The 27,322-nt window shown below is 45.5% G+C and overlaps 1 protein-coding gene across 1 annotated transcript in view; it reads left to right on the forward strand.

Moving 5' to 3' along the window:
- The window catches only part of Fstl4 (follistatin like 4), a 404,387-nt gene that overhangs the window by 186,193 nt on the left and 190,872 nt on the right, over positions 1-27,322 (forward strand). The window contains exon 4 of the mRNA XM_047556989.1: positions 4,462-4,707. Coding sequence (XP_047412945.1) covers positions 4,462-4,707 — 246 coding nt within the window. The remainder of the gene's footprint in view (positions 1-4,461; positions 4,708-27,322) is intronic.

The following is a 27,322-nucleotide window of genomic DNA, read 5'->3' on the forward strand; positions in this document are numbered from 1 at the left end:
AGAGTTTGGAAGCAAAATAATCCAGCTGTGCTCTTAGATGTAGCCCACTGTCAGGACACAGCAGAGGAGTCTTCTTGCTCTCCATGAGTTAAAACCCGCTTCCTCTGTCTGGGTCTGTGGGGCTGGGGAGATAGCTCAGTTGGTAGAGTGCTTGCCTTGCAAGCACAAGGCCCTGGGTTCAATCCCCAGCACCGCAAAAAAAAAAAAAAAAGAAATGTCTGGGTCTGTGTTAGTCAGTGTTTCATTGCTGTGACCAAAAATATCTGGCATAAACTTAAAGGAGGACTTCATTTGGACTCATGGTTTCAGAGTTTCAGTCCGTGGTAGGATGGCTCCATTGCTTTGGACCTGAGGGAGACAGAACACCATGGCAGAAGGGCATGGCAGAGGCATGCTGCTAGGAAGCAGAGAAAGACAGAGACAGAGACAAGATATAGTCCTCAAGGGCACATTCTCAGTGACCTACTTCCTCCAATCATGCTCCACCCGCCTAGTTTCCATTAGTTTATTCAACTTTCGAGGAATTAATTACCGATGAGGTAATAACCATGTAAGACTGTATCTACCCATGGTGGCCACTTGGTTCCTAGATAGATACTTATGTCTATAGAAGCTGGAGATGGCTACTGTGGCAGGCTGGGATTCATGGAAGGTGGTAGATAGGATTCTTAAGGTTCTTGGGTTCTGTGCACACTGTCTCTGGTAATTAATCACTTCTCAGAAGCCCTGTCTCTGAACACCACTGCAATGGGGACCATGACTTCTACACATAAGACTTTGGGGAATATTCCACATAAACCTTCACAGGGACAGATCTCAGGATTCATCCCCCTTTAACGCTGTTCCCAGGGTCCACAGGCTTTCCTTCTGCACTTGCTAAATCACGCCACCTGTACCTACTCTCTGAGCTATGGTGATCCCCATCTGTGACACTCTTATCCAAGGGACTTATTTGAATCACATGGGGAAACTTGAGCACCAACTGGCACAAATGGACTGTTTCTCTTGCCGCCATCACTTTAATGTAACCATTCCCATTTCTACCCATGTTCAGTAAATTTAATTAGTGTTGAAAAGCAGCTTATTTGGCAAGATGATCAGTTTTTAACCTGGGTAAATGACTTTCTTTATGACTATAAATTAAGCACGTTATATCCTTTTCATGCGTCGCGGTCGTCCTCATAAATACTGCAGGCAGTTGCTCGCAGTCTCACTTGGTTACCTTTCCCATTACTGTTTTATCATCATCCTGGTAGGAGTAGGGAATTCATTCTGTTTTAATGACAAGAAGGAGGTAGTGGTGAGGGGCTTGCTTAATGAGGAAACCACCCGTTGGTCAGCATCGTGGCTGTGTCTGGGGATCAGATTCCGGGCCTGCCCTGCATAGGGATTCTCAGTTCACCATGAGGCCGGCTGTCAACAGCCTCTGTGAAGGGAGCTCCCAGGACTGTAGAACTCCTTTTGTCTTAATTGCAAATAATTAGAAATCAAATATTTGCCGACAGTTGATTTCCATATCAGAGAGAACCTGAGTGTTCTCGAGGAAGTCAGTGGCCACAGGTTGGCACAGATGTTTTTTTAACACTGACATCTTGGGGCAAGGCCTAAGGGAAGGTGGCAGGTGTCCCACCTGCAAGCTGGGATCTGGGCATTGGACGCACTGCATGTGGCCCTAGTCCTCAGAAATGTTCACTGAAATCTGGACATAGGGGCATTTCAAAGGAAAGCATCAGGTAGAGCGCACTCCCCGGTCTGTGATGAGCAGACTCTAGATTGACTGCCTGGCTGGATTTGGTGGTCTCTGAAGTCCCTCTGCTCTGTCTCTCCAGAACTCTTTCCCTTTACTGCCAAAGGCACATCTTCAGGGATACTCTCCACTTCTCGCCTCCATCCTTCCACTTCCCTCCTGCCCCCAGGGGAAGGAAAAGGAGATGCACCTGCCCGAAGTCACAGCATGTGGCGCCCCATCACCCCAGTCCTAATCTGGTGTTGAAACAGAGGCGCTGAATCAGTGTTAAAGAGATCAAGTCAAAACTTATGTTTCTTAAAAGCTGAGTACCCCGGGGCCATTCAAGGACAAAAGCCTAGCCCCTGTGGGGCCTCCTGAGGCCAGCATGTGGAACAGACCCTCTGGGAGGGAACAGCTGAACTCAAGGGCAAGTTGGAGCCGATCTAACCAGAAGGAGAGAGCAGCGGGGATGGGCACAGCCAGAGCAGAAGCCCACAGCGGACTCTGGAGGCCAGAGGCTCAAAGAGGAGGCTCTGACACTTCAAAGAGGGGTGATTAGCAGGTTCCCATCCTATCTGCACAGGGAAGTTTATTAAAACAGTCTTCCAACAGCAATGCTTTGTGTCCTCACTCCATCTTGGGAAACAAAAGCTGATATTTCTAGAACCGTGTTAATTTCTTCAAGTAGCTGCCAGCATTTTGCTGGGTAACCCGTTTCCCAACAACCCAGGAGAATCATGCTTATCAAACACATTGTGGCATTGCAGCCAGAAGCCCTGTGAGGAGGGGGCTTGCAGTTCAGAGACCCCCCTACCAAGACTCTGCCTTCAGCCACTTCCCCCACTCCTGCTCACCAGTGGCGATCCTCCACCCGCAGGCTGCAGAGCCCCCGAGTAGAGCCTTCCTGTGACAGGTGACATGCCAACAATTAGCAAAGTGGATAAAGGAGACTCACAGGCCCCTGCTCAGGATCTGCACTTTTATACTACACAGAGATATGTTGACCTTCTAGTTTATTACGATTCAAGAAAAAGTCAATATTTCTTAGCTTGCCATGGCTGGAGGAATTTAAATGAGTTATTGAATCAAGCAGTTAATCTGCTGATAACTGATTTTTTTCCTTTCAAATCCATAATGATGAAAAGCAGACTTAACCAAAAACAAGAAAAGGAGGATTCTTTTTTTCCCTTAGACATTTCAATCCCATGGGGCAGGAACTGGGGCTAAAGGCTCAGCACCAACTATCAAAGCTATTCTGTTTTGCTGAGTATTTTGAAGATTCAATTAAAACGTAAAGCAAAGACTTCTGCAGCCATCTGCATTCATGTTTTAATTGTTCATATTTTGATATCTCTTTATAAGTCTCAACTTTCCATCTGCTACTATTAATGACACATGGCAATCATCTAATTTTCTGAACTCCTCTAAAGAAGTTTGACATTGGTTAGTGATACCTGTTTGGCCTTTCATGTATTTATGAGTGCCCTTGTGGAAAAAAGCCACTGGACTAGCCACCCTGCCCTCTGGGGTATGAGCTCTGGGCACTGCTTTCCTGAGATCCTTGTGGGTATGTGTTTGGGTGCAGGGGACACCAAAAGCAATGTGCTGGCCTCCTTACCTACAGCTAGGACACTCTGCTGGAAAGTGCTGGGTGGGGGAAAGGCTTCTGCTGGCACTACTGATTATGTATAGCATGGAGAACCCTGTTGTCCCTGGAGGAAAAAGCCGACATCTGGTCTTCCCACCTAGGCTGCCCTCCCCGACCTCATCCTGAACACTCAAGAGAACACCTCCTGTCTAGACTCTGCCATGGTTCCCCCGCGCCTATAGTATCAAGCTTCAGTTTCTCCGCTTGGCTCTCTCAGTCTCCTAGAACCACACATGGCCTAACCCTCTCCCTCCCACCCCTGCATAAAACTCCTGCTCCTATCAGGTCTCATACGTGGCATACACAAATGATACCTGCAGAGAGTTCTGGAGCCCTGGCCTGCTGTGTCTCAGAGAAAGCCTCCTCCTCTCAACCTTCAGGGTCCATAGTGCTTATCTCCTCCATGAGCCCTGCCCCTATTTGCTTCCCTACAAAGTAGCCCATGGGCCCCCTTAGCTGTTGGCCTGGCCTAACCAGAGTTGTGTCTGCACGTGCACCATCACCTCACAGGATGACCAGGTCCCAGGGAGGGAGATCCATGTCTTGCTCACCTTTGGAGACCCCTAAGGTGCCTAGTACACAGTCTGGCCTCGTGCCACAAAATAAATGAAAAGAGGGAAGGAGGAGAAGGAGGGATCCACTTTGGTAAAAAGTCACTGATTTTAACAGGCTTCTAGTCTTATTGGTTCAGGGATAGGGACAGTGGTTGCAGGTTCTGTCCTCTGGTGTAAGGCACCTCTGTGTGAGCACAGAATGACTGGGTATGTTCATTTGTCAACTGGCAGCAGGAAGAGTGAGCTGAAGGAAGAACAAAGAGTTTATCAAAGGCCCGTCCCTGGGTTCCAGGTGTTGTGTTTGAGATGTTTGGAGCGAGCCATACACAAACCTGATTCCCACTGGGCAACGAGCCCTTCTTGGCTGCCTCTTGATGGAGGGACAGGGACTCCATGGAGCGCTAGAGCCCCATTTAGGTAGCCTTAGCTTCACAGGTAAGGAAGACTGCTGGTCATGACTTGAAGAGCCACAGGGAAGCCTGCTACCTTCCACTGGCATCTTGCAACTGACCCTGTTTGTGTCCCTACAGGGCTCTCCAGCCACGGGCAACCAAACTCCTGTGGGAAGAAGCTGTGCAGCCGTGGGAGCCAGTGTGTGCTCAGCAGGTCGACAGGGCAGCCCGAGTGCCAGTGCCTGAAGGCCTGCAGGCCCAGCTACGTGCCAGTGTGCGGCTCCGATGGCGTTCTCTACGAGAACCACTGTGAGCTCCACCGTGCCGCCTGCCTGCTAGGCAAGAAGGTCTTCGTCGTCCACAGCAAGGACTGTTTCCTCAAAGGTAGGGAGATGGCTTTCTACTCTATGCTTTTGGGTTTTGTGATGGATCCCTTTTGACCTGGATATGGGTCTACAGGTCACAACTGTAAAGCAAGTAAAGAGCAAGACTGGTACTTCAACAGAATGGCAGCTGTGGCATTTCAGAGATGCATGTTCTGTCTGTATCCCACCTCCAGACACACATACACGCACGCGCGCGTGCACCCGCAGAGCAGAATCCAGGGAGGTCAAACCAAACATGGACTGGTGCAGAACTTGCATCCATTAAGGACCAAATAACCTTATGTGTAACCCAGGTCTACACATAAGGTGGACCCTGGCAAGGTGGTGATGGTGACCATGTTTACCCCACTGTCCCATGAATCAGGAGAATATACTGTGCATACACTGTGACCAGATGGCCACCAGCACACTGGTTCCCAGCATGGCAGATTCTCAAGCTGTCCTGGAGCAGTTACTGACAGCAAATTAGTCCATGCCTTGCCTGTCTGTCACACCTCTGAGCAAGATACATGAACATCAGAACATGTCCATGGAGATGGGCCCAAAAGACTTCTGTCTTATGCTGTGGTTAGATCAGAAAAGAAAGGTCATATTGACTCCCACTAGATGGTAATAGCCATGAGGCTGTTTTATGCACTAATAGATCTCAGCACCTAGCATAGTGCCTTAAGAAGATGCTCAGAGTTTGGATGCACATTCCTGTGTTGATGTGGCCCTAGTATATAGCATATGCCACGGACTGTAGAAATAAAACAAAATGGACATGCATGAATAAACTAGGAAGTGTGTAGAAGGCAGAATCAGAACGTAGGCAGATGGAAACAACCCCACTTAGACTAAGCCGGGGGACATCAGAGGTGGGAGAGCACTGGGGTTGCATGAGGTCAGAGGGCTGATCTGGGTGGGGCAGGGAAGAGAGGGGAAGGCTTGGAAGAGGGCCTGCCAAGTGCCTGCAATGGTGGCCAACAAGGGCTTCTAGCAGTCTGGGCTTTGAGGGATCAGGTACCCAAAATGAAGGTGCTGAGCTCAACCTCACTCTTACAGACCCTCAGTATGTGACTGTCCCTAGCATGTGCATGTGGCACGTGATTTATGTATGTGCAGGGGTAGTCACAGCTGAGGCAGGGAGCAAAGGTGTTTTAACCTCTGCCACCTCTGCCACATGCCACTTGCTGTCACATAATGGGCCACTCTCCCACCATCACTACCCGTGGCAGTGTGGGCCCTGGAAAGGAACATTTAGCCTGTGATGAGAATAGACTTGGACACTTTCATGGCTGTGCTTATGATGCTAATGCTGAGGTGCTTCAGAATCATGAGATGCATCATGCAAATGAGGTCAAAATGAGCCTAGGACAAATGTCCCTAGTCTGGAAACACTGTCCAGCATGTGCCTGCCAATTCCCTGGCAACGGTGCACACTAAAACACTTGGCCAGTCGCTCCAGCTTTATTGGCCGTGTTGAATTTTATAGACTGATGTTCCATTCTCCGGTTTCCAATATCCCCCAAATTGCATCTTCCTGAAGGTTTTTATTTCTGCATCAGAGTATGCACTGCCTCCCTCACCATCGGTTATTCAAACAGCATTTCTCATTTCACACAAGGGAAAGGACAACAACCACAAAACTTGAGCAGTGAGGGATGATGGGGCCGAGCTAGGGAGCATGGGGGTGGGGGGCAGCCTCAAGCAGATAAGGGCTCAGCTCCGCTTCATGCTTATTGAATTTATCCACTGAGTCCTTCTGATGCAATGAGTGTTCCACAGATTCTGTGAATCGTCACCCACTCAGTAGTGCAGAACTCCCCTCCTTGAGATCCCTGTTCAGTTTAGAGCAGAACCTGCAACCTCAAAAAAAAAACAAAAAAAAACACCTGGGGCTACATCAGGCTTCCCATCTGCATGGCCTCGTGGACCTCCCTGGATCTTTCCTCAGATGTAAAATGGGACAAGTGGCCATCCCTATGTTCTAGCTGTGGAAGTAAAGGACATGCTGCACAAAGACCATACAGCTCAGTGCCTGACTCGTCCCAAGTGTTCCGTATTAATGATATGTTCCATCACTGTTTTTCAATTCTAAACTGGCCTAGAACAGTGAGACGCAAAGTCTGTGAAAGGAACACAGAAGCAGGAACACAGGCTCTGCTGGGAGGTCCTGGGGGACTATTGGGGGCCTAAATAACTTAATGGTTAATGAAGAGAAGGCAAAGAAGGTGCTGATTGTCAGCCCCAGATGCTGTCCTAGAAATGCCTACATGGAACCAGAACTTTTTCTGTACAACTGGCCCCTGGGTCTGGACTCCAGGGAGAAGCCTCCAGTGCTCATGCTCAGGCTGAGCTCCAGTCCTGGTAGGCAGGAGGCCAGGCTGCTTCTCCTCCTCTCACATTCCTCTAGGGTGTGCCTAGCAGACAGGAAAGACCTGAGCACCCACTAAGGGCTTATGACAATGGAAGACAGGCCAGCCCTAAGGTGGGGGGCTTTGGGGCAAGCACTTCCCCACCTTCACCAGAGCCACCACTCCAACTGGGTGCAAGAGAAAGTAAATGTCAGAGGCTCTGTTGAGAGTAGGGAGTGGGGTCTTGGGAGAGAGGAGGATATAAAGGACAACTTCCTATTGTTCCTATCCCTCATAATGGTGGCAGCTTGAGTTCCATGGATGACATTTATCATTTGTCCCAAATTTTCAGGGAGTTATCAATACAGGAAACTTAAAAACATCTTTTTTCCCCAAGTAAACAAAAATTTTAGAATCATCCATCTTCTAGTCTCTATTCATACCAGACTCTACAAAAGATAACTTATAAACTTCATTCTCTGGGACTTTTCTGCCCCTGGAAGCCAAAATGAGAACAATCCTTATGGGGTTGGAATATGTAGAATAAGCAGAGAAGAAGTGGTAGGTTATGCTGGACTGAGCCACTGTGGGTTGGAGCTCACCTTCTGTGACCAGAGTTCCTGATCCCTTTGGGGAAGGTCTCTACTGAGGACTGTTTGGGGACACTTGCCATTCTACACGAGAGAAGAGAAGAGGTAGCATTCTAAACCTCCATTTGTAAGACGACTTCTGGTGTCACATTTCAGTCACTATGGCAATGAAGATTCCTTGTAATTGTGGGATGAAATACACTCATTTAGGGATCATTAGCATGTGTGAAAGTCAGACTGAACCCCACAGCCCAGCTCCAGTTAGAGTTTGCATCTTTGATCCCTCCTGAGTGGTAAACAGGGTACCTCTTGCTGAAGGTCAGGGACAAGGAGGGAGATGCGGGAAAGATGTGTTTCTTTTTGCTTGTGGCAAAATGAGGAATTGCACATTTTCTCAGCACCAAATATTACCAAGAGGATACCAAGACATCAAGTGCCATCCACTGTTGAACTTTATGCAGAGTTTGTGTTCTAAAAATTATCAACGTCGCATTCCTATTTGTGGCTAGTTGACATTTTAAAAATTATGTTTCTGACTTGGTTTTATGTTCCACTGCTCAAGAAGAGCTTGGCCTTCAGCAGACACTCACCAACCAGGGTTGTTTTAATACCAGATGATGCAAAAGTATAGTTGGAAGTTTTCCAATCAAACCATGACATTATGGAAGAAAAAGGGGCTCTCATAAGTTCAGTTTTAAGTGAATCTTTCAGCTTCCTCAGTCAGCATGGTGTTTGTAGGTGTATTTTGGTGCTTCTGAGTTGAATTCCCAAGTTAAGAAGTTAAAGGAAATCATTCCCATTTGTGAGAGAAAAAGAAATTAGACATTACAGTCTTGCTAATCCTTTTTTTCTTAAGTGTTACTAAGCAGGCATGAGAACTCAAGGTTTTGCTACAAGTTAATAAATAGATCTGGCTAGAGGGGGGAGGGACCACCTTTTTTCTTTTCTTATGGTTATTTTGTTGCTATTTTGCTTTGAACCTTGATGACTTAAGAATTAAGCTCCCCACCTGGGGGATACATTGTTGTTCTTCCACAGGTCTTCTCTGCCCTATCAGGGAAAGATACTCACATCCTGGGCTGAGCCAGCTCAGTCCAGCCCTGGGCAGGAGACCCACACCTTGGGATGTGTGAGATCCCACAGCAGGCTATAATGCTCTCAAATGACAGGGGATTGTTTTAGCTTTGCCAGAGCAGCCCCTATAGGAAGGAAGTGCTGGGTCCTAAGGCAGGGCTAGGCTGATAGGGCTAAGACAAGGCTTGGACAAGGCTTGTGGTGTTTCACTTACCTCATCTGTAAAGTGGGAATAATAACAACACCTACCTCATAGAGTAGATTCATGAATGTGCAATGGACAGTGCCTGCCTGTAATGAGCACTCTTCTCAAACTGGTAGCAACAGCCTCCATATGTTGATGATGACATTGCAAACACTGGGAAACATTCAAGGGGCTGATGCAAGTGGCTAGAAACTCCTGTCTGCTTAGGTAACAATGCTAGTTATGGACCAAAGACTGATGAGTCCTCCTATGAGCAAGGAAAGAGAAGAACATTGGTCCTCCACATATTTATTAGCGAATGACTAGTATTTGACCTCCAATTGGTCAAATGTAATTGTCACTTTCTCCAACTGGCTCTCTCTTTGAAAAGTTAAGTCATGAGTCACCTGAGCATTTAGCAGGTTAGTAGAGAAGCAAGAGGAGGATGAAGTATCCCTGATTCCCAGCATGGAAGAAGTTTCTGGAATGCACAAAAATCTCAGAAAATGTCAGTGCAGCCCAAGGAAGGGATTCACCTGCCTGAGGATAGAAGGGGAATGTTGAGAGAAGGTTCCAGAAGAAATATTCAAGAAGGATCTTGAAGCTGGGAGTGGTGGCACACACCTATAATCCCAGTGACTTGGGAGGCTGAGGCAGGAGGATTGCAAGTTCAAAGTCAGCCTCAGCAACTTGGTGAGGCCCTAAGCAATTCAGCAAGATCCTGTTTCTAAATAAAATATTTAAAAGGGCTGGGGATGTGGCTCAGTGTTTAAGCACCCCTGGGTTCAATCTCCAGTAGCAAAAAAAAAAAAGGCTGAGGGAGGGTTTGCTTGGTTTAAAAGGTGGGGAATAATAACCTTGGGTACCAAACAAGGGAATTTGAACTTAAGCTAATTGGGAGTCAAATAAGCTAGTCCAACTTTCTCATTCTTTAAATAAGCTAGTCCAAGGACCAGAGTAGACTGGTACCTGTCCCAAATCACACAGGCAGAGTCAAGCCTAGGGCCTGAATTCTGCCCCTGCCACCAGTCCTTGAAAACACCCACAACTATGGAGCTCTTTTATAAGTTTTTTTTTTTTTTTTTTTTTTTTTGCGGTGCTGGGGATCGAACCCAGGGCCTTGTGCATGCAAGGCAAGCACTCTACCCACTGAGCTATCTCCCCAGCCCCGGAGCTGTTTTTATTTATGTTCCAGAAAGGCATATTCCCAAGAGATGCAATTGCTACATAATTGCTACATCTCTCCTGTCTTCCCCAGAACATTCCCGATGTGAAGGAGAGCTCCAGAGCCCGACTTGTTAGGAAAGACCTCACGCACCTGCATGGGAAGCAGGGGCTTCTCCAGGGAAAACTGGCTCAATCATCCCAACTCACAGGGCCTCAGACCTCAGAAAACCAGACCATGTCTCTCCTCTAAGGAAAGAGCAGGGAGCACAGGGACACCCAGAGGCTGCTAGGGGACCCTGGGATAGAAAACAGGCAGAGACTCCGGCATGAGCCCTTCATCAGCCCAGCCTGCCTCTTGGAGCTGGGACTGGCTTCTGCTTTTTCTCTGGACTCCCTCTCCTGTTCTTCCAGTTGTCCTTCTGCTCCTGGTTCTACCCACATTCATGCCCAGGGGCTACTGTTGCTCCTCCAACCCCTGCAAAGGAATCTCTTTGTACCCAGTTCCCTTCCTTGTCTTTACTTTGAGCTCCACAGGGAGTGTTTGGGCCACTTTCCACCAAATAGTTGGGCCACTTTCCACTTCCCAGCTTTAGATAGTTGCTGAGTGGCCACTGGCTGTGCCAAGGCTGTGCCAGAATACAAGGATACCCGAATGATCGGGATGCCAGGCCTGACCGTGAAATTGACCATCAAAGAAAGGTCATGCACCAATCCCTAGCACCTCCACTCTGGGTCATAATTTGGCAACCGCTTTAACCCGAGACACCCCCAAGACCTCAAGGACCAATGGAAATCCTTATGGACAACCTCATTTTAGATGCCCCCTCCCCACTCCGTGGATTCTGTCCTTTGGTGCGAACTATTCAGGGTGAACTCAAAACTCTTTCACAACAAGCCCCAGCCCAGCCTCTCTTGGAGCTCAATCATCCCATTTGTAGTATCTGCTTCCAGGATCAAGAAATACAACTTGAAACAAATGTGTCTTCTTTGACTATTTCCTCTAGGTTTTATGCAAGAAAATGTCTTAGTGTGAACACCCTGAAAATGTGCAAGAATGTTATCAGCTCAGCCTGTGTGGTGCGCTTCACAGAGCTGCTGCATTCTGAATGAATTAATTACATTCCAGTAATTAAAAATTGCTAATAAGTTATTGAGCTGAGAAAGTCTCACACTGCATCGATTTCACTTACAGAAGCAAGCTACAACCTCGGAGCCTCCCCCACACACGTTGTTGCCTGCTGTTTTCTGACACCCCCTCCTTCTGGTATTCAACCCCTCCCTCACCCCTCCCTCTCTGTGAGTTCCTCAGTGTCTTGGTCACTGACAAGCTCAGTCTCTTCCCTAAAACCAAAAGGAGCCTACTTTTGCACCAGCATCTCTTCAGGTACCGTGTTATTTCTCCCGTATCCCTTCTCTCCACTGTCCATTGAGTTGGTTAAGATTGCTTGACCCTTTTAAATGCCAAGTCCAGTTGATACTTCTCAGGTCTGGTCTTATTGAATCACTCCTGCAGTGACATCTATCATCCGTCCTGCAGCCCTGCTCTGCTGGCCTCCAGGTATTGGTCCCCACCCTCTGCCTCTCCACAGACCATCCTCCCCAGCAGCATCGTACCTGTGGGCTCTCCTTACCCAGGAACCCTCCTTGGTTCTCTTTCCATCCCACCCCTTCCCACTGCCCCAGCCATGCCTCAAAGACCCAAACTGTCTCGTGTGCAAAGACACAACTGTACCTCAGACCCTCCTTCACATTCCTGCCTACCTCTTCTTCCAGCACACTTCTTCAAACCCACTTCCCATCTGGCTTCAAGAGTGGGATTTCCAAGGTGCAACCTGGATTCAATATGGTGCTCTTCTGCTTAATCCCTGCCACCCATTCATTCAGCCACCCTGCATCTACTGCAAGTCAGGGAGTTTTCTGGGCCCTGGAATACAATGGGAAACAAACAGCCAGGAATCCTGCCCTCATGGCAGGCACAGTCTTGAGAGAGACAGGCAGCAAACCAAAGATAAAGTATGTTCAGTGGTGACAAGTATCCTGTGGAAGAAACGGAAGGGAAGGCAGCTAGTAAGAGCCCCTAATGTGATATGTGACATTTGAGCTAAGACCTGAATGAGGTCAAGAAGTTAGGGGAATCATCCGGGGCAGAAGGCATAGCAGATGCAAAGACCCTGAGGTGGAATCTTGTTTGGGGCTCCATGAGGAGGCCAGAATTTCTGGACCAGAGTAAGAGAAGAGAAATTGAGGAAGTCATCCATGTGAGGACTTCTTGATCATTGGAAACCCAAGCTCTTTGCCCCTTGCCAAGATCATCCTTCTAATTACTCTCCATACCCACCAAGAGAGAGCCTTGAGGGACCTTCCTCTTCATTACCACCCTTAGTCATGCCATGACCTGGAAGAAATGATCTGTCCAGGAACCTGGCCAAGTGTCTCGTTCTTTATCTACAGTAAACCTGCAGGGCCCAAGGATTTTCATGAGAGCCTCAAGCTAAGAAAGGGTCGTCAGAACTTCTATCAAGAGCAAAGGCCTCTTTCTGTTGAAATTTCTAGTTAGCTTGCTTAGTTCCCTTCCATACTGAGTGTCCTTACAAGTGGGGACATTTGCTTTGTCTTTCTATCCATAGCACACCAGTGACGTTCACTTTTTAGACGAATGCACAAATCAGTGATAAGGTATTAAATAGGACATATGCAGTCACCTTTAAGTTCCCCAAGTGACAAAATGGGAAGCCCTGGTTAGAAATCCTCCAGTTAATACAAATTAGAACGGACCAGCAAAGGAGCAGACGGAGTCAAGAGAGGAACCCTGCCCAAAGGCCTCGTTGGATTTTCTATGATGGGAGAGTCATCAAGGGCATCAAGGGGCCACTAGGAAGGAAGGGGACATGAGGAGCAGGGAAGGGAGAAAAGTGAAGCCCCTGGCCCCACAAGTGTCCTTCCAGGAGGCCAATTTGGGCAAAGCGCTGCATGGAGAGCTAGGTGTCTTGGCTCAGGTGTCTTGGCCCATTGGAGCAGAGCCCATACCCAACACCTGGGAGGTTTTGGATGATCACTCAGAGTCAAATGTTTAATTACTAAGTGAGAAGAAGTTGATTTGGGACTTCCTTAAGGTTCTCCCCTATTGCGTCTTCAATTATGATCAAGGCCCCCGTGTAGCAGCCGCTAAATGACACCGCGTATTGAATCTCCATGCTCAAGCAGTTTATCTAATTATCTGTGTGACAAACTCAGCAACTGTCAGCCCAGCCACAGCTCAAACATGTCGACTCTGGGTGCCTGCCGCTGTTTTCTGCTTACTCACAGGCTCCAGGAAAGGACTTCCTCGCTCCTCTTTAACTGGGAATCCCTTTCAGGTCTTCTGCTGCCTCGTGACCTCAGGAACTGGAGGGGGCAGTGACAGAGACAGTGGGGATGGGAGTTGGGCAGAGGCGCAGTGGTTGCACTGCTCCTGGCCCTTGTCCCTCCTGCCCTTACTCCCAGTTCCCATGGCTGATGTTGGAGCCCAGCCTCTCTGCCCACTCTTCTGGACAGGAAAGTAATGGCCCTCTTGGTGCCATCTTTGTTTCTCCAAAGAGGGAGGAACACTGAAACGCTGTATCAAATAATTGAAATAAATCAGAGGTATTGGAGGGCAGAACCACACAGTGACCTAGGGAGGAAGGAAGGGGCCCCATCAGCAAAACATCTCTGTGGATACAGTCCCCAGCAGAGCAGGCTCACTGAACACTTTAATAACAAGGTCACACCAAAGGGCCAAATGCCAGGTGTGCATTAAGTCTTTATCCAGGAGAGCTGAGGGGGGCAGCCCTCAGTGGCACCCTGGGTTCCCAGGTCTACCTGCGGGTGAACTTGTGCCCACTCAATACCAGATGCCACAGGAGAGCTGTGTCCAGAACATGAAGTGTTCTTTAAAACTTCCCAGCAACTGCCGGTCTTGGGCATCTTCTCCTTGATGCCCCCTGTTTTTTGTGCTCACTCCCACTTTCCTGCATCCCAATCACTCATGAACAAAGGTAATCAAAATGGAACTGTTTTCAAAAACCTGCTCTAGATGAGAGGGGCAAAATCACTTTGTTTGAATGTAATTAAAATAGCCAGATGCAATGAACTCTGTCCACTTATTATAAGCAGAGCCATCTGAGATATGCAATTCTCTTGGTCACTAAAAAGGGCTCATCCAGGGACCTGGCAGCCATCTCCATTTTCTTATCTTCCTTAGGAAACTGTGGTTTCCTCTTCTACTCCTTGTCTTCCATCCATTCTCACTCCTTCAGTTGGCTAAGGTGGACCTCCCAGGGCCTGGTCTCCCAGTGGTCCAGCAAGTACCTCTGCAGACTTCTCCCTCTCCCACTCGCTCTACCTGGTTGAACTCTCTGACACTTCCACCTATCCTCCACCCCTCTCCATTTTCTGTCTGTCTGCTCAGATGATGTGTGGCTTCTCCAGTGATCCATATTTCCATCAGAATATAATAAATGGGGATTTTCCGAAATCTGCATTTGTAGCTAGCCAGGTGGATTGTACAGGTACAGGTCTATGTGGGCCCTCGCAACTTGTTATTTAGGTAACCTTAAACGAGAGACATCAGAGGGTGGAATGGGTCCAGTGGCAGAACCTTTCCCAGTAGGTGGGTGATGGACAGGAAAGAAAGAATGAGGCAGAGGTATATTGCAAGACTACAAAAAGAGAAATACCCTGAGCAAGGAAGACACTTCAAAAGGGGACATGGAATAGAGGTAGAGGTCGCAAAGAAAGAGGCAGTTACATGTCATTGTATTTTTGTAGACAGTGAACTTCTTAGCCCCCCTTTCCACACATGAACAGATGACTCTTAACTGTTAAGCCTCAAGTGCTGGGTACAGGAGAGTTAGTATAGCAGTGACCATAGGTGTAGCTCCAATTGCAGAGTCTGGGTAATCTCACCGAGGCTACAGTGAGAGTTAGCAGAGGTAAATCCCTAGGAGATCTGTTCAAACAAGAATTAAAGATAAGTTTATTCCTGCAGCAGAAAAGAAGGAAAGCACTCACTCAAGACAGCAAAAGAGTGTGCCTAGGAGAAAAATTATTATAAAAAACAGAAGCACATTTTAGACAGCAGACAGTAGACTGGGTTCTACTGTTGATTCAAGAAAACATGAACTCTGGAATGAGATGATAAATAGGAATATAAGTCAGGTTAACGAAAGTCAAAAAGAAAATCAAAGCTGGAGGAGGTAAGTGAAGAATATAAGGAACCTGAAATACAATAATAGAAGTTCCATCTAAATGTCAAGTGGTAAGGACAAGATTAGCCATGTAGAAGTCATACAGTTGTTCTCTAGTATGGAGAATAAACCTGAATACCTCTCCCAAAATATATAGAACATGAGGGGAAAAGAAGGTTGCAAAATAGTGTTAGATATGAGGTATATATGTAGGATAGAGATGAAAGATTTAATATATTGGTGATCAGTCATCTCAAAGAGCCCAGAGCAAATCAAATGAACACAATAACCAAAGAGGTATTTGAAAAGCAATCAGGTATCACACTGGGGGCTCTCAGGTGGTCCTAGCTGATCAGCTTCCCCAGTGATGACTTTCCCTCTTTGGTCTGATTCACATCAAAGATGAGTGTCAGACAATATCTGATGTGAAGGAGAAACATTCTGTCCTTAGACTTTTATGCAACATGAAAAAGCAATGAAGCCATGAAGAGCATTCACAGGGTCTCATGGTGATGGGATTGCGATATAAAATGTCTGCACTCATCCACTGGTGACCCATGTGTGGAAATAGCAGAAGAGTACTCCGCTGGGCAAGGGCTCTGGTAATACACCACCCACATATTCTTGGCAGGGGAAAAAATGGAAAGATAAACCTCCAACGATCTATGACAAATCAATTTGACAAAAAAGCGGTTGTGGTACTTGAGGCCCAAAGGGAAACACAGCGGCTCCTGAAATGAGAAGTTGTCTAAATAGTTGTTTCAAATATAGTTAACAAAAATTGCAAAGGTTAAATAAAGAAATTAAGTGCACTAATTTCTTTCACTCACTTATGGGAATTTCAACAGCTCATGCATAATTTTTGACTAAGTGTGTTAAAAAGCATATGATGCTGATGCCCAACTAGGCAACTTTCCATTAACCCTGTCCTCATAGCCCAGAATGAACTCAAAGCTGGCACCAAATGATCATCCCCAGTTGTTCTCACCTGTTTTGGCTGCTATGCCCAATAACCATGAGTCAGATCAGCCATTGATGAATTGGTCTTTTGTAAAATCTGACTGTCCCATGCCTTCATTACAGTAGTTAGTTGTGCTCCCCACACTGGGAAACTGAGGCTGTGAATAAAGGAGAAGAAATCCCAGGTCCCTTGCAGTGGGTCTTCCTTACACAGTGATGCCTTGGCTTGTTGCTAGCGGTGACGGAGGATGGGAGAACAGTTACTGAGATCAGGGGTCTCTGATGCCCTCATGGCTGTGGCATGCCACATTCCTGGGAATGTTTCTGTGCAAGGGCACAGGATGCCTCACTGCTGTAGCAATGCCCTGTGTGAGGAGGCTCTGTGCAAGAGCCCTATCAGTTCTAACCTTGATCTCAGGCACACAGCTCCTGGGAAGAAAGGAATTCTTATGCTAGACAACCACAATGTTTCACCAGCTCCACTTCTCCCATTCCTGCCCACTTTACAGTAACTTTTAACAATGGACTTTCTTGAGAGCTACACAAAGTTCCTAACATTGCACTTTGCAACTATGGATTGCAACTGTGGAAAAGCTACATAGGATGTCCTAGTTTCTGTAACTTTCCTGAATACAAAGAATAATGGTTGCACAGTCTTTAACCTGATAATGAGATGTATGTAAATAAAGATTGCTGGTGTAACTCTTTAGACCTGCATCTCTATCAGAGAGCAGGCTCCCCCTGATCCCAGTTTAATCTTCAAGATCTGTGTCTGTCAATATTTATTTTCCAATCCCCCTTCACCCCTCGCTGGACCGGAGAGATTAGTTGCACTGGTCGCAGCATTGGCTAATGCCAGTGTGGGGGTTAGGGGAAGGGGGAAGGTCAGCACTCTGGATTCGAATGTTCCACTTGGAACCATGAATGTGTGATTAATCATGAAGAGTGATATGCATGACAGCCCTATTGCCAAAAAAAATAAAAAGTCAAGGAAAGTAGAAAAACTGTCCCTTGGGAGATGAAGGTCGAGGTTAAACTTCCCACAACAGCAAGGGTCCACAGTGGGACAAAGCCATGTGCAGTAGAAAACAGTGGCCATTGGATCGAGTGGACATCATAGAAGCCACCATTCACTGAGCATCTGCCAGACTCCTGGTCCCTTGCCAGGTGCTTTGTGGGTCTGGTGTCATGCAGTTGGCATTTACTATGGGACAGAGAAAAGTCAAATTACCCAGTTACTGAGCTGTAAATGAGCATCAGAACAGGGAGCTGCCTGTTCACTTTCCCTGTATGCCGTAGTCACTCCAACAGCTAGGAGGGACTTTCCTGCGGGGAGAGGACTTGACCTGAACCTGGAAGAAGGAGTGGGGTGAGAATAGCCAGAGCAGCAGCAGATGGAAACCCCTAATGCAGCTTTGCTAAGCGTTATGGAGGCTTTCCTTCCTCCTCCACCAGACCTGGCACTGTGACTGGTCAGTCAAATGTACCTAAAAACAGCCAGTCCCCAAAACAGAAATAGGCGGAAGTTAGAATTTCCATGACATGGAGCATTGCCATACCCAGTCTTTTAATGAAAAGAATCTCACACACATTCCATCTTGAACCCCACCGTCCATCTCTTTCCATGTGACAGTGTGTCGTGACCACCACAGTGAGCACACTGTGAGGAAACAAGTCCATGTGATGCCAAGTGAAGTGGGGTGACAGCTTCACCTGCTCAAGGAAGCAAGCCCCGTATTTCTCCGTTCCTCCTGTCTTTCCACTCCTGCCTTGTTCCTTCTCACCAGTGTCCCCACCCCAACCCCTGCCAAGTTGTACAGGTAGAAAGATCTTGTTTCCATATCAGGCTCTTCTCAATAGACACTCCCCTTGCAACGTTAAAGCAACAAACTTTCCACTTTAAAAAGTTATGCGTGGGGGTGGGGGATGGGGGGTAAAAGAAGAATGGAGGAACTTTGGATTACGCAGAAGGAAGTGACGGGGGAGGGGGCAGGGGTATGAAAGATGGTGGAATGAGACAGACATCATTACCCTATGTGCACATATGATTACAAGAATGGTGGGAATTTACATCGTGCACAACCATAGAAACAAAAAGTTGTACGCCATTTGTGTACAATGAATCAAAATGCAGTCTGTAAAAATAAAAAATAAAAAATTTATGCGGCTCTCAGAGCATACAACTGTATCCATTAGGAAGACCTCCTGAAAACAGGGATCTTCAGAAAAGGAAGGTAAATCCACCGCTGGGAAATGTGGATTCTTTCCTGTACAAAACACCAGCAAGAAACCCGCCTGCTAACTTAGAGAAACAGTTGGCAGGCATGCGCCTATCTAGAAGGTAGGAAAAAATAACTGGAAGAGAAGACACTACCAGGTTTCTTTTGGGTACGACTCCACAGAGACTCAGCTGGATCTGATCATAATCATCCAAATGTACAGCAAATTATTGTGATTTTACCCCTCTCACCTTTTTAAAATGATCAGTGATTGGATGGGAATGGCACGCAGGATAATAACCAACTAAATTGTCATAAGCTAGGTCCAGGGCTTTATCTCATTTAAGTCTACAGGATAAGGTCTACCATTATGCCTACTTGGCAGGTGAGGAAAGAGGACAAGCTGGTCCTCTGTCAAGGGCACACCCCATCCTGCTGACTCAGAAAATGCCCAGTGCTTGGATATCAAAGTCTGTGTATCATTTTTCCCATGCTGTGGCCCAGTCCCTTGGCTATAGCTGGAGCATTGGCTCTTGGCTCATTACAATTCCTGCCCACCCCCAGCACCCAGGAACTCCACCAGAAGATGAAGGAGGGTGTTTGACCCCAAAAGTCCTCACTCCTCCACACCTCCAGGCCTAAAAGATGTTTTCTGCCAGTGGCTGTTTTCCCAGTAAAGTTCTCTTTTCTTCCACGAAAGCTTAACCATTTAAACAATTACTGAAATTATAATTAAACATACAAACAATGTAAGATGCACACCTAAGGGGAGAGAGACCAAAGAGGAACGAAGGCATCAGGTTCCTCAGAACACAAGGAAGGTGGACAGAGGAGAGAGAGCAGAGAGTACCATTAGCTCCTAATGTGACTCCACTCCGGGATGCCTTGGTCTGGGAACCATAGGCCTCAGGCTGGGCTGGCAGACTGCCAAGTTCAGACACAGAAATCAGAGCATCGAATCTGCCGCTTTGGTGCCTAGAGCTAGAAGATCAGGGAGCTGTCGTCACTCCTGGAAATCAGTAATGAAGCCTGTGGCCTCTTAATAAGACAGCAGCCAATTAACAGAGCAAATGTTTGAGGTGTCCCTGCCGAGTGATGGGATGTCTCGTCTTCTCCCAGCGCCCCCCGGGGCTGTCATTCCAACAAGCAGGTACATGACTTAAGTTAATTGGAGAAAAACTCCTTCCAGGGAAGTGGGCTCTGGCTTGTCATTTAATGGGACCAAGATTTGGTTTTGATAAGAATCTTTGCCTAACCCAACAAAGGACATGTCAGACAGGCCCTGCACTCCCTCCCACCCCACCCTACCGCCACCACTGTGGTTGGAAGTTTCTGGCTCTGGGAATCTCAGAGTCAAAGGGCAAGGTTGGGCGTCTGAGAACCAGGAGAATTTCAGTAGGAGAAGGCTGAGCAAACATCCTCCACACAGAGGCCACTCTGCCCACCCAGCAGGTGGGGTCTGGGCAGCACCTGCTGTGAACTGGGCAGGATCTGAGCTCCATGATTTGACCAGGAGGGAGTACAGGATGTGGGTCACAAGAGAGGCTGTGACAGGAGAACTCGGAATCAGCTGGACTTGGATAGCTAGAGAAGAGTTGGCCATGCCATTTCCAAATGGGCCAAGGAATAATCTGTCATGCCCATGTGGCCTGCAGAGACTGCCCCAGCTAAGGCAGGAGGCCAGGTTCAGAGCGAGGAAAGCCCGTGGAATATCCACCAGGCAGTCAGTCTCCCTCTTCCCCAGTCCTCTCTCTAGCCGCCCCCTCCTCCTCCCCCTTTGACTTCTTTTCTTCTCGACTCCCCCATTCCACTTTCCTTTCCACCCTCCCCATGAAGTCTGACTTGAGTGTGCCCACACATATCTAAAACAAGTGACTGAAAAATAACATGTTTTCAGTTAACTGGGAGTATTTACTGTGTGACTCCAGCTACTAGCTTTCACTTTTAATGATTTAACCTGCATCACTAGCAGAGCTTAGGGTCTAAAATAGTTCATTGCCCATCCTGCCCAGGCATCAGAGCTCAGAGTGAACCAGGGGGACAGAGCCATAGCATCTGACCTTCCATGATCAAGTGTCTGTTGTCAACCCAAGTTTGTCTTTTGTTGGAGGAATCCCGCTCTCCAGTTTTTCCAATGATTACAATCTGGATTATAAGTAAATGACTAATCCAGGGGCTGCAGTTGTGGCTCAGTGGCAGAGCGCTTGCCTAGCATGTGTGAGGCACTGGGTTCCATCCTCAGCACCAAATAAAAATTAATTAATTAATTAATCAAAGAAAGAGTTTTCAAAATTACAATTTAAAAGATTAATCCAACAAACGAATGAGTTGTTTCTCAGAGTTCTTGCCTCCACTTTCCAGTAGGAGGAAAAGGAGGGGATGCTGGGAACTAATGGTTGTTGCAGGTAGGTGGAAATGATTATCCCCATTGTAAGGAAGAAGCCCAGGCTTTGGAGGAGGAGGTGTGTTAGGTGTTAGGAAGTGTGTTATGCACTGGTAATGAGTAGCTACAAAACATCTATCACTAGCCTGGGCAGCTTAGGGAGATCCTGTCTCAAAATAATTTTTTTTTATAAAGGGTTGGGGATGAGGCTCCATGGTAGAGCACAGGCGAGGTCCTGGGTTCCATCCCCAGTACCACCACCAATAACAAAAGCTTATTTCTCACTCACACTACACATCCAACATGGGTCAGCAGGGCTCAGCTTGCCATTGTCACTCAGACCCACTTCAACATGACTTTCGTGGTCATCACTGGTGGGGGGAGAGGAAGTGGTGGGTGGGTGAGTGGAACCTGGCTCACTGAGCCTGGAGTCCATGCTGGTTCACTCACATGCCCTTTCCCTGGAAAAGCAAGTTGCATATCCAAGGCTAAATTCAGGGTTTGAGGCCAGAGAGGGCAGTGGCCCTGCTTCTGCATGTTCTTCCCTAGTCCACACTGACCAGAGTGAGCAGCCTAGAGCAGAACTGATGCTTTTAGGAGTCCCTGGGCACATGGCCAGGCGAGACTGGGTCAGGAGAGCACAGGCCACGAGGTCAAGAAATGGGTTCTGCAATCCCAGGTCTTCTGCTTCCCAGATCTTTGTTAGCCTCTTCAAGCATCATTTACCTGATTCATAAAATGGGTCTGCTCACAGCACTTGCCTACCAGCAAGCGCTTAGGTCCCGAAGCCTCAGGTTATTTCTAACTTAGCTTCTGAGTTCCATAGTGGATAAGTTGTCCGAGGTTAAAGAAGTAGAAGACAGGAGGGTGGTTTGGCCACACAGCTGAGATACAAATGAGTCGTAGAAGGCCTGAATCTCAGACATGCCCAGATTTACCAGCAGGCTGAATTGGCTTCTGTTTGAACAGCTGAACTGTACTAGGTGAAAGAGAACATAGAGGTGTGGCAACGTGGAGTGATCTCACCTGAAAAAGAACACAAATGTCCTGTGTCACTGCCATCTTAGGTGTCTGCACACACAGGCCTGGGCCAGGCTGACTTCTGGGCCTAGTCACACCTTAGTTAAGGTCACATGGGAGTCATGTGCAAATGGATATATTCACCCCCATCAGAGCTCATTCCCAGAGTACATTAGAAATGCAGTAAGCCACATTCTCTCTCCATCATGTCTAGGTCCCTCTCTAGGGTTAAGGAAATCTCTAGAGAGACTGTAAATTCAGAAAATAGAACATGAGAGCTAATGGTTTAAGGCTCAAACTCATTCTCTTTGTGGACTTCCAGAATAAAACAATCTCCTTACAGATAGCTTAGGTGCCTTCTGGTTATTATATTCATCTTGAACTTTGTTCCCATCAGGTATCCTAAGTCCCTAGACAGGAAAGATAAAGTCACACAAACAAGGCAATCTTTTAAGTTTTCCATCATACCAGTTCAACATTTTAGCCCAACAAAAGCAATTACATCAATCATACACAAATTTCTAATGACCAAACTATCTAGCCCTGAAGCCTCCAGGTGTTTAGAGCCTCCACAAAATTAATAGTTCATGGACAAGACTAAAATTTCCCCATTGTTTTTCCAGGGTTTGTGCACTGAACCCAGGTCTGACCCTTGTTGAGCAAGCTCAGGCATCCAGAGGCCTCTTTTCCTCTCCCTCTCAGCAGTCAGTGAGTTGGTATATCAGAGATGATGCCACCCCTCCCTGATTTGCAGGGGCAGGTCCACCTGGATCCTGCTACATCTTGGGCCTGACCCAGGTCCTGGCCCAGGCAAGGGTGCAATGAACACTTGCTCAAGATGGGAAGAATGGCAGGGAAGAGGACAGCAGGTAGAGGCCAGTTGACTTTTACCTATATCATTAGAGCACCAATGGTTAATTATTGCAAAGCCAAGAAAGGACTGAGGAAACCTGAGTCAACAGGGCTGTGCCCGACTGTTCACACGCCAGCACCACCTGCAAGAATCCAAGACTCTCTTGCCTACGTATCACAGAAAACACCCCAAGTCCACACCCCATTCCCACTGCCATGGCTTCACCTCTCCCTCTAGGGTCCTGGCTCAGAGTCTCAGTGACCCCTGCACACAGCTGTGTCCACATGCAGGGGTCACCTACTAGAACATTCACAGGGTTGGAAGGGAAGCCACTTCTTGGGAATGAGACTTTTTCTTCACATTCTGTTATGCAATGTGACATCTAGACAGGTACAAATGCACCTGTACAGTTAAAAGCATAACCATTAAGACAAGGAGTGGGTTTTGGGGATCTAACTGGGCCTTAGAAGCCCTCCCCATCTCAGGTATCCCTCCCCTTCTCCACTGAGAAGATGACTGCCCTGTCCTTCCTGACTTCTGTGATCATCATTTTCTGGCTCTTCTTTTTTGTTGTCTTTATTCCTATTTTTACATATGTGTCTCAACATGACTGACTTTTTCTTGTTTTGGAACTTCATAGACATGGAGCTGTGCCCTGCATTCTCTTTTTTTGATTTGCTTTTTTCACTCAGCATCACGTTTGTAAGATCATCTGTAAGGAGAATAATTATAGCCTGTTCATTTTGGTGGCTGACTAGCCCCTTATACAAATACAGTGCAATTTATCCATTCTATTGCAATGTCAGCATTTGGGTTTGTTCCCATTTGGGGCCCTTCCAAGCAATGCGGCCAGCGGCATTCATGTGTACGTCTTCTTCGCACCTGGGCAAGTGTTTCTCTGGAGCGTATCGCTGGGCAGTGTGCCGCGTTCACCTCACTGGATGTTGATGTTGCTCTTTTCTAAAGTTATTGACGAGTTTATTCTGCAAACAACAGTGTATGAGACTTCGCATTCTTCACGTCCTTACTAATAATGCTTGTGACTTTTAAAACATGTTTAATTGTTGCTAATCTGTTAGGTATGAAATGGTATCTCATTGTAGTTTAATTGACACTTTTCCTGATCACAAATGAAACTAAGCACCATGTTTGATTTGCTTATTAATCTGTGTGCCTGCCCAAGCGTGTATTTCTATACCATTGCTTGCCTTTTTCATATTGATTTACAGAAGCCTTCTTGTAATCTAGATATTTACTCTTTATTGATTATATTTATTACAGATAGATTCTTCTACAAGCATCTTGACTTTTAGCTCTATCTTGCTTTCTTTTTAAGGATGCAAGTTCTTAATTTTGATGTAGTTGAATGTATCAGTCTGTTCCCTCATGGTTGGTGGATTTCATGCCTTTTAAAATAAATCCTCCCCTGCCCCCAAGGCCCTACATTATTCTACATCATCTCTACTTTATGGTTCTGCCTTTTTTGACATAAAAGCTTTATGAACATAATTCACATACCATCTAATTCACCAATTTAAAGTGTACAAGTCAATGGTTTTTAATGTAGCCACAGAGTCAGGCATCCGTCACTGTAATCCATTTTAAAACATTTTGATCATCTCCAAAAAGAAACCGTGTTCATTAATAGTCACACGCCACTCCTTCCTCCCCCCCCACCACAAGCCTGTCCAGTCCTAGCAACCACAAAGCTACTTTTCTGTCGCTATAGACTTGCATAAAAATGGAATCAGAAAAGACATGGTCTTTTGGGATGGGTTTCCTTCACTTAGCATATGTTTTTCAAGGCTCATACATGTTGTAACATGCATTGGTCCTCATTCTTTTTTATTGCTAAATAAAATTCCATTTGATGTACATATCAAATTTTATCCATTTATCAGTTGATGAACATTTGAGTTGCTTTGCTTTATGGCTCTTATGAAAAATGCTGCTCTAAACATTTGTGCACCAGTTTTTGTGGGGGCATAATTATCATTTTTCTTGAGTATAAACCTAAGAGTAGAATTGCTGGGTCAGATATTAACTCTACATACAAGCTTGTGAGGAATGGTCAGACTGTTTTCCAAAGGGACTGTACCATTATATATGCACCAGCAGGGTAGAAGAGGCTCAGTTTCTCTGAATTCTTGCCAACACTTGTTACTATTTGTCTTTTTAACTATAGGAACCCAGTAGGTGTCAAGTGATATCTTGTGGTTTTGATTTGTATTCCTCAGTGAATAGTAATATTTTCATGTGATTATTGGCCAATTGTATATCTGGGAGAAATGTCCTTTTCTGATCCTTTGCCCATTTTGGGTTGTCTATTTATTATTGAGTTGTGAGTGTTCTTTGTATATTCTGGATACAAGTCCCTAATCAGATACAGGTTTTGCAGATGTTTTCTCCCATTCTGTGGGTTCTCTTTCATTTTATATTATTCTCACAAGGACAAAAGGTTTTTTTATCTTGTTTCCTTTTGTTACTTTTGCTATTGGTTTCACATTTAAGAAGGTTTTGCCTAACCCAAGTCACAAAGATTTGCTCCTATTTTTTTGGCCTAATAGTTTTGTAGTTTTAGCTTTTATGTTTAAGTTTTACATTACCTCAAGTCTGTTGAGTTCTATTTTGTTTTTGCATATGGCCTGAGGTCTGGGTCCAATGTAGACCTTTAAATGTTGATTTCCAGTTGTCACAGCATCCTTTGTTTTAACCACAATTATTTTTCCCTTGAATTGTTCAAAATCGGTCAACCATAATTGTGAGGCTTTATTTCTGAACTATCAACTGAATTCCATTGATCTATATGTCTGTCCTTAATCGTCATCTCTATTACTGTGGTTTTGTAGTAAGTTTTTATTTTTTTTATTATTTGTTCTATTTAGCTATACATGACAGCAGAATGTATTTGGATTCATTGTACACAAATGGGGTACAACTTTTCATTTCCCTGGTTGTACAGGATGTAGAGTCACACCGTTCATGTAATCATACATGTACATAAGGTAATGATGTTTGTCTCATTCCACCATCTTTCCTTACCCCTGACACCTCCCCTCCCCTCATTTCCCCCTACACAATCCAAAGTTCCTCCATTCTTCCCTTACCCGCCCCCCCCCGCCCCTGTTATGTATCAGCATTCACTTATCAGAGAAAACATTTGGCCTTTGGTTTTTTGGGATTGGCTTATCTCACTTAGCATGATATTCTCCAACTCCATCCATTCATCTGCAAATGCCATAATTTTATTCTTCTTTATGGCTGACTAATATTCCATTGTATATATATATATATATACCACAATATCTTAATCCATTCATCTATTGAAAGGCATCTAGGTTGGTTCCACAATCTAACTATTATGAATCAATAAACATTGATGTGTCTGCATCACTGTAGTATGCTGATTTTAAGTCCTTTGGATATAGGCCAAGGAGTGGGATAGGTGGGTCAAATGGTGGTTCCATTCCAAGTTTTCTAAGGCATCTTCATATAGTAAGTTTTTGAAATCAGCAAGTGTCACACCTCCAACTTGTTAATTTTTTGCAAGATTGTTTTCACTATTTTGAGTCCTTTCCACTTCCATGGGCATTTTCAGATCAACTTTCCAATTTAAACTGGAATTCTGATAGGTATTACACCAGATGAGCAGGTTAGTTTAGGGATGATGCTATCCTATCAGTATTAAGTCTCCTAATCTATGTCTTCCCTTTTCTTTTGGCCTATTTAAATTTCAACTTTTTTTGGGGGGAGGGGCTAGTTTTCAGAGGAGAAGTTTTGTACTTCTTTGGTTGACATTAGCTTTTAGTATTTTTTAATTTATTGTAAGTGGAATTGCTTTTGTGGTTTCATTTTTAGAATGTTGCTAATGCATAGAAGTGCAATTGATAAAAAAAAAATTCAAAAGTATATTGAACTTGTATCCTGAAAACTTATAAAACTCATTTGTCAGTTCTAGTTGGTTTTTAATTAGATAATTTAGAATTAGCTATGAAAAGATATGACTATAAATAGAGACACTTTTGCATATTCTTTGCTAATTTTTGTGTCTCGTGTCTTATTTTCTTCCCTGGTTTATCTGAAGAATTTCCAGTACAATTTAGGTTAGAAATGTGTGAAGATCCTTGTTCCTGATAAAGAGAAAGCATTCAGTCATTCACCACAAGTACAATGTTAGCTGTGGAATTTCTATAGATACCTTTTATTAAATTGATGAAATTCACTTCTATTCCTACTTCATATTTTTATCAAAAAGAGGTATGAAGTCTTGTACTTTTTCGGCTACTCTTGAGATGACCAGGTGGGCTTCACTCTTTTTCCCACAGATGTTGTGTATTACATTCATTGATTTTCATGAATTAAACCAACCTTGAATTCCTGAGATAAATTCCATTTGGTATTGGTGTATAATACATTTTATATATTGCTAGGTTTAGTTTGCTAGTGTTTGGTTGAGATTTTTTTTATAAATAATCATAAGAGACCTTAGTTAATTATTTTCTTGTTTTGTGTTACCTTGTCTGGTTTTAACATAATGTTGATACTGGAATCATAATGAGTTGGGAAGTGTTGCTTCCTCTTATTTTATGGAAGAGGTTATGAGGAATTGGTGTTAATTCT

Source organism: Sciurus carolinensis, chromosome 6, assembly GCF_902686445.1.
Source record: "Sciurus carolinensis chromosome 6, mSciCar1.2, whole genome shotgun sequence".
In the NCBI taxonomy this organism is placed as follows: Eukaryota; Metazoa; Chordata; class Mammalia; order Rodentia; family Sciuridae; genus Sciurus; species Sciurus carolinensis.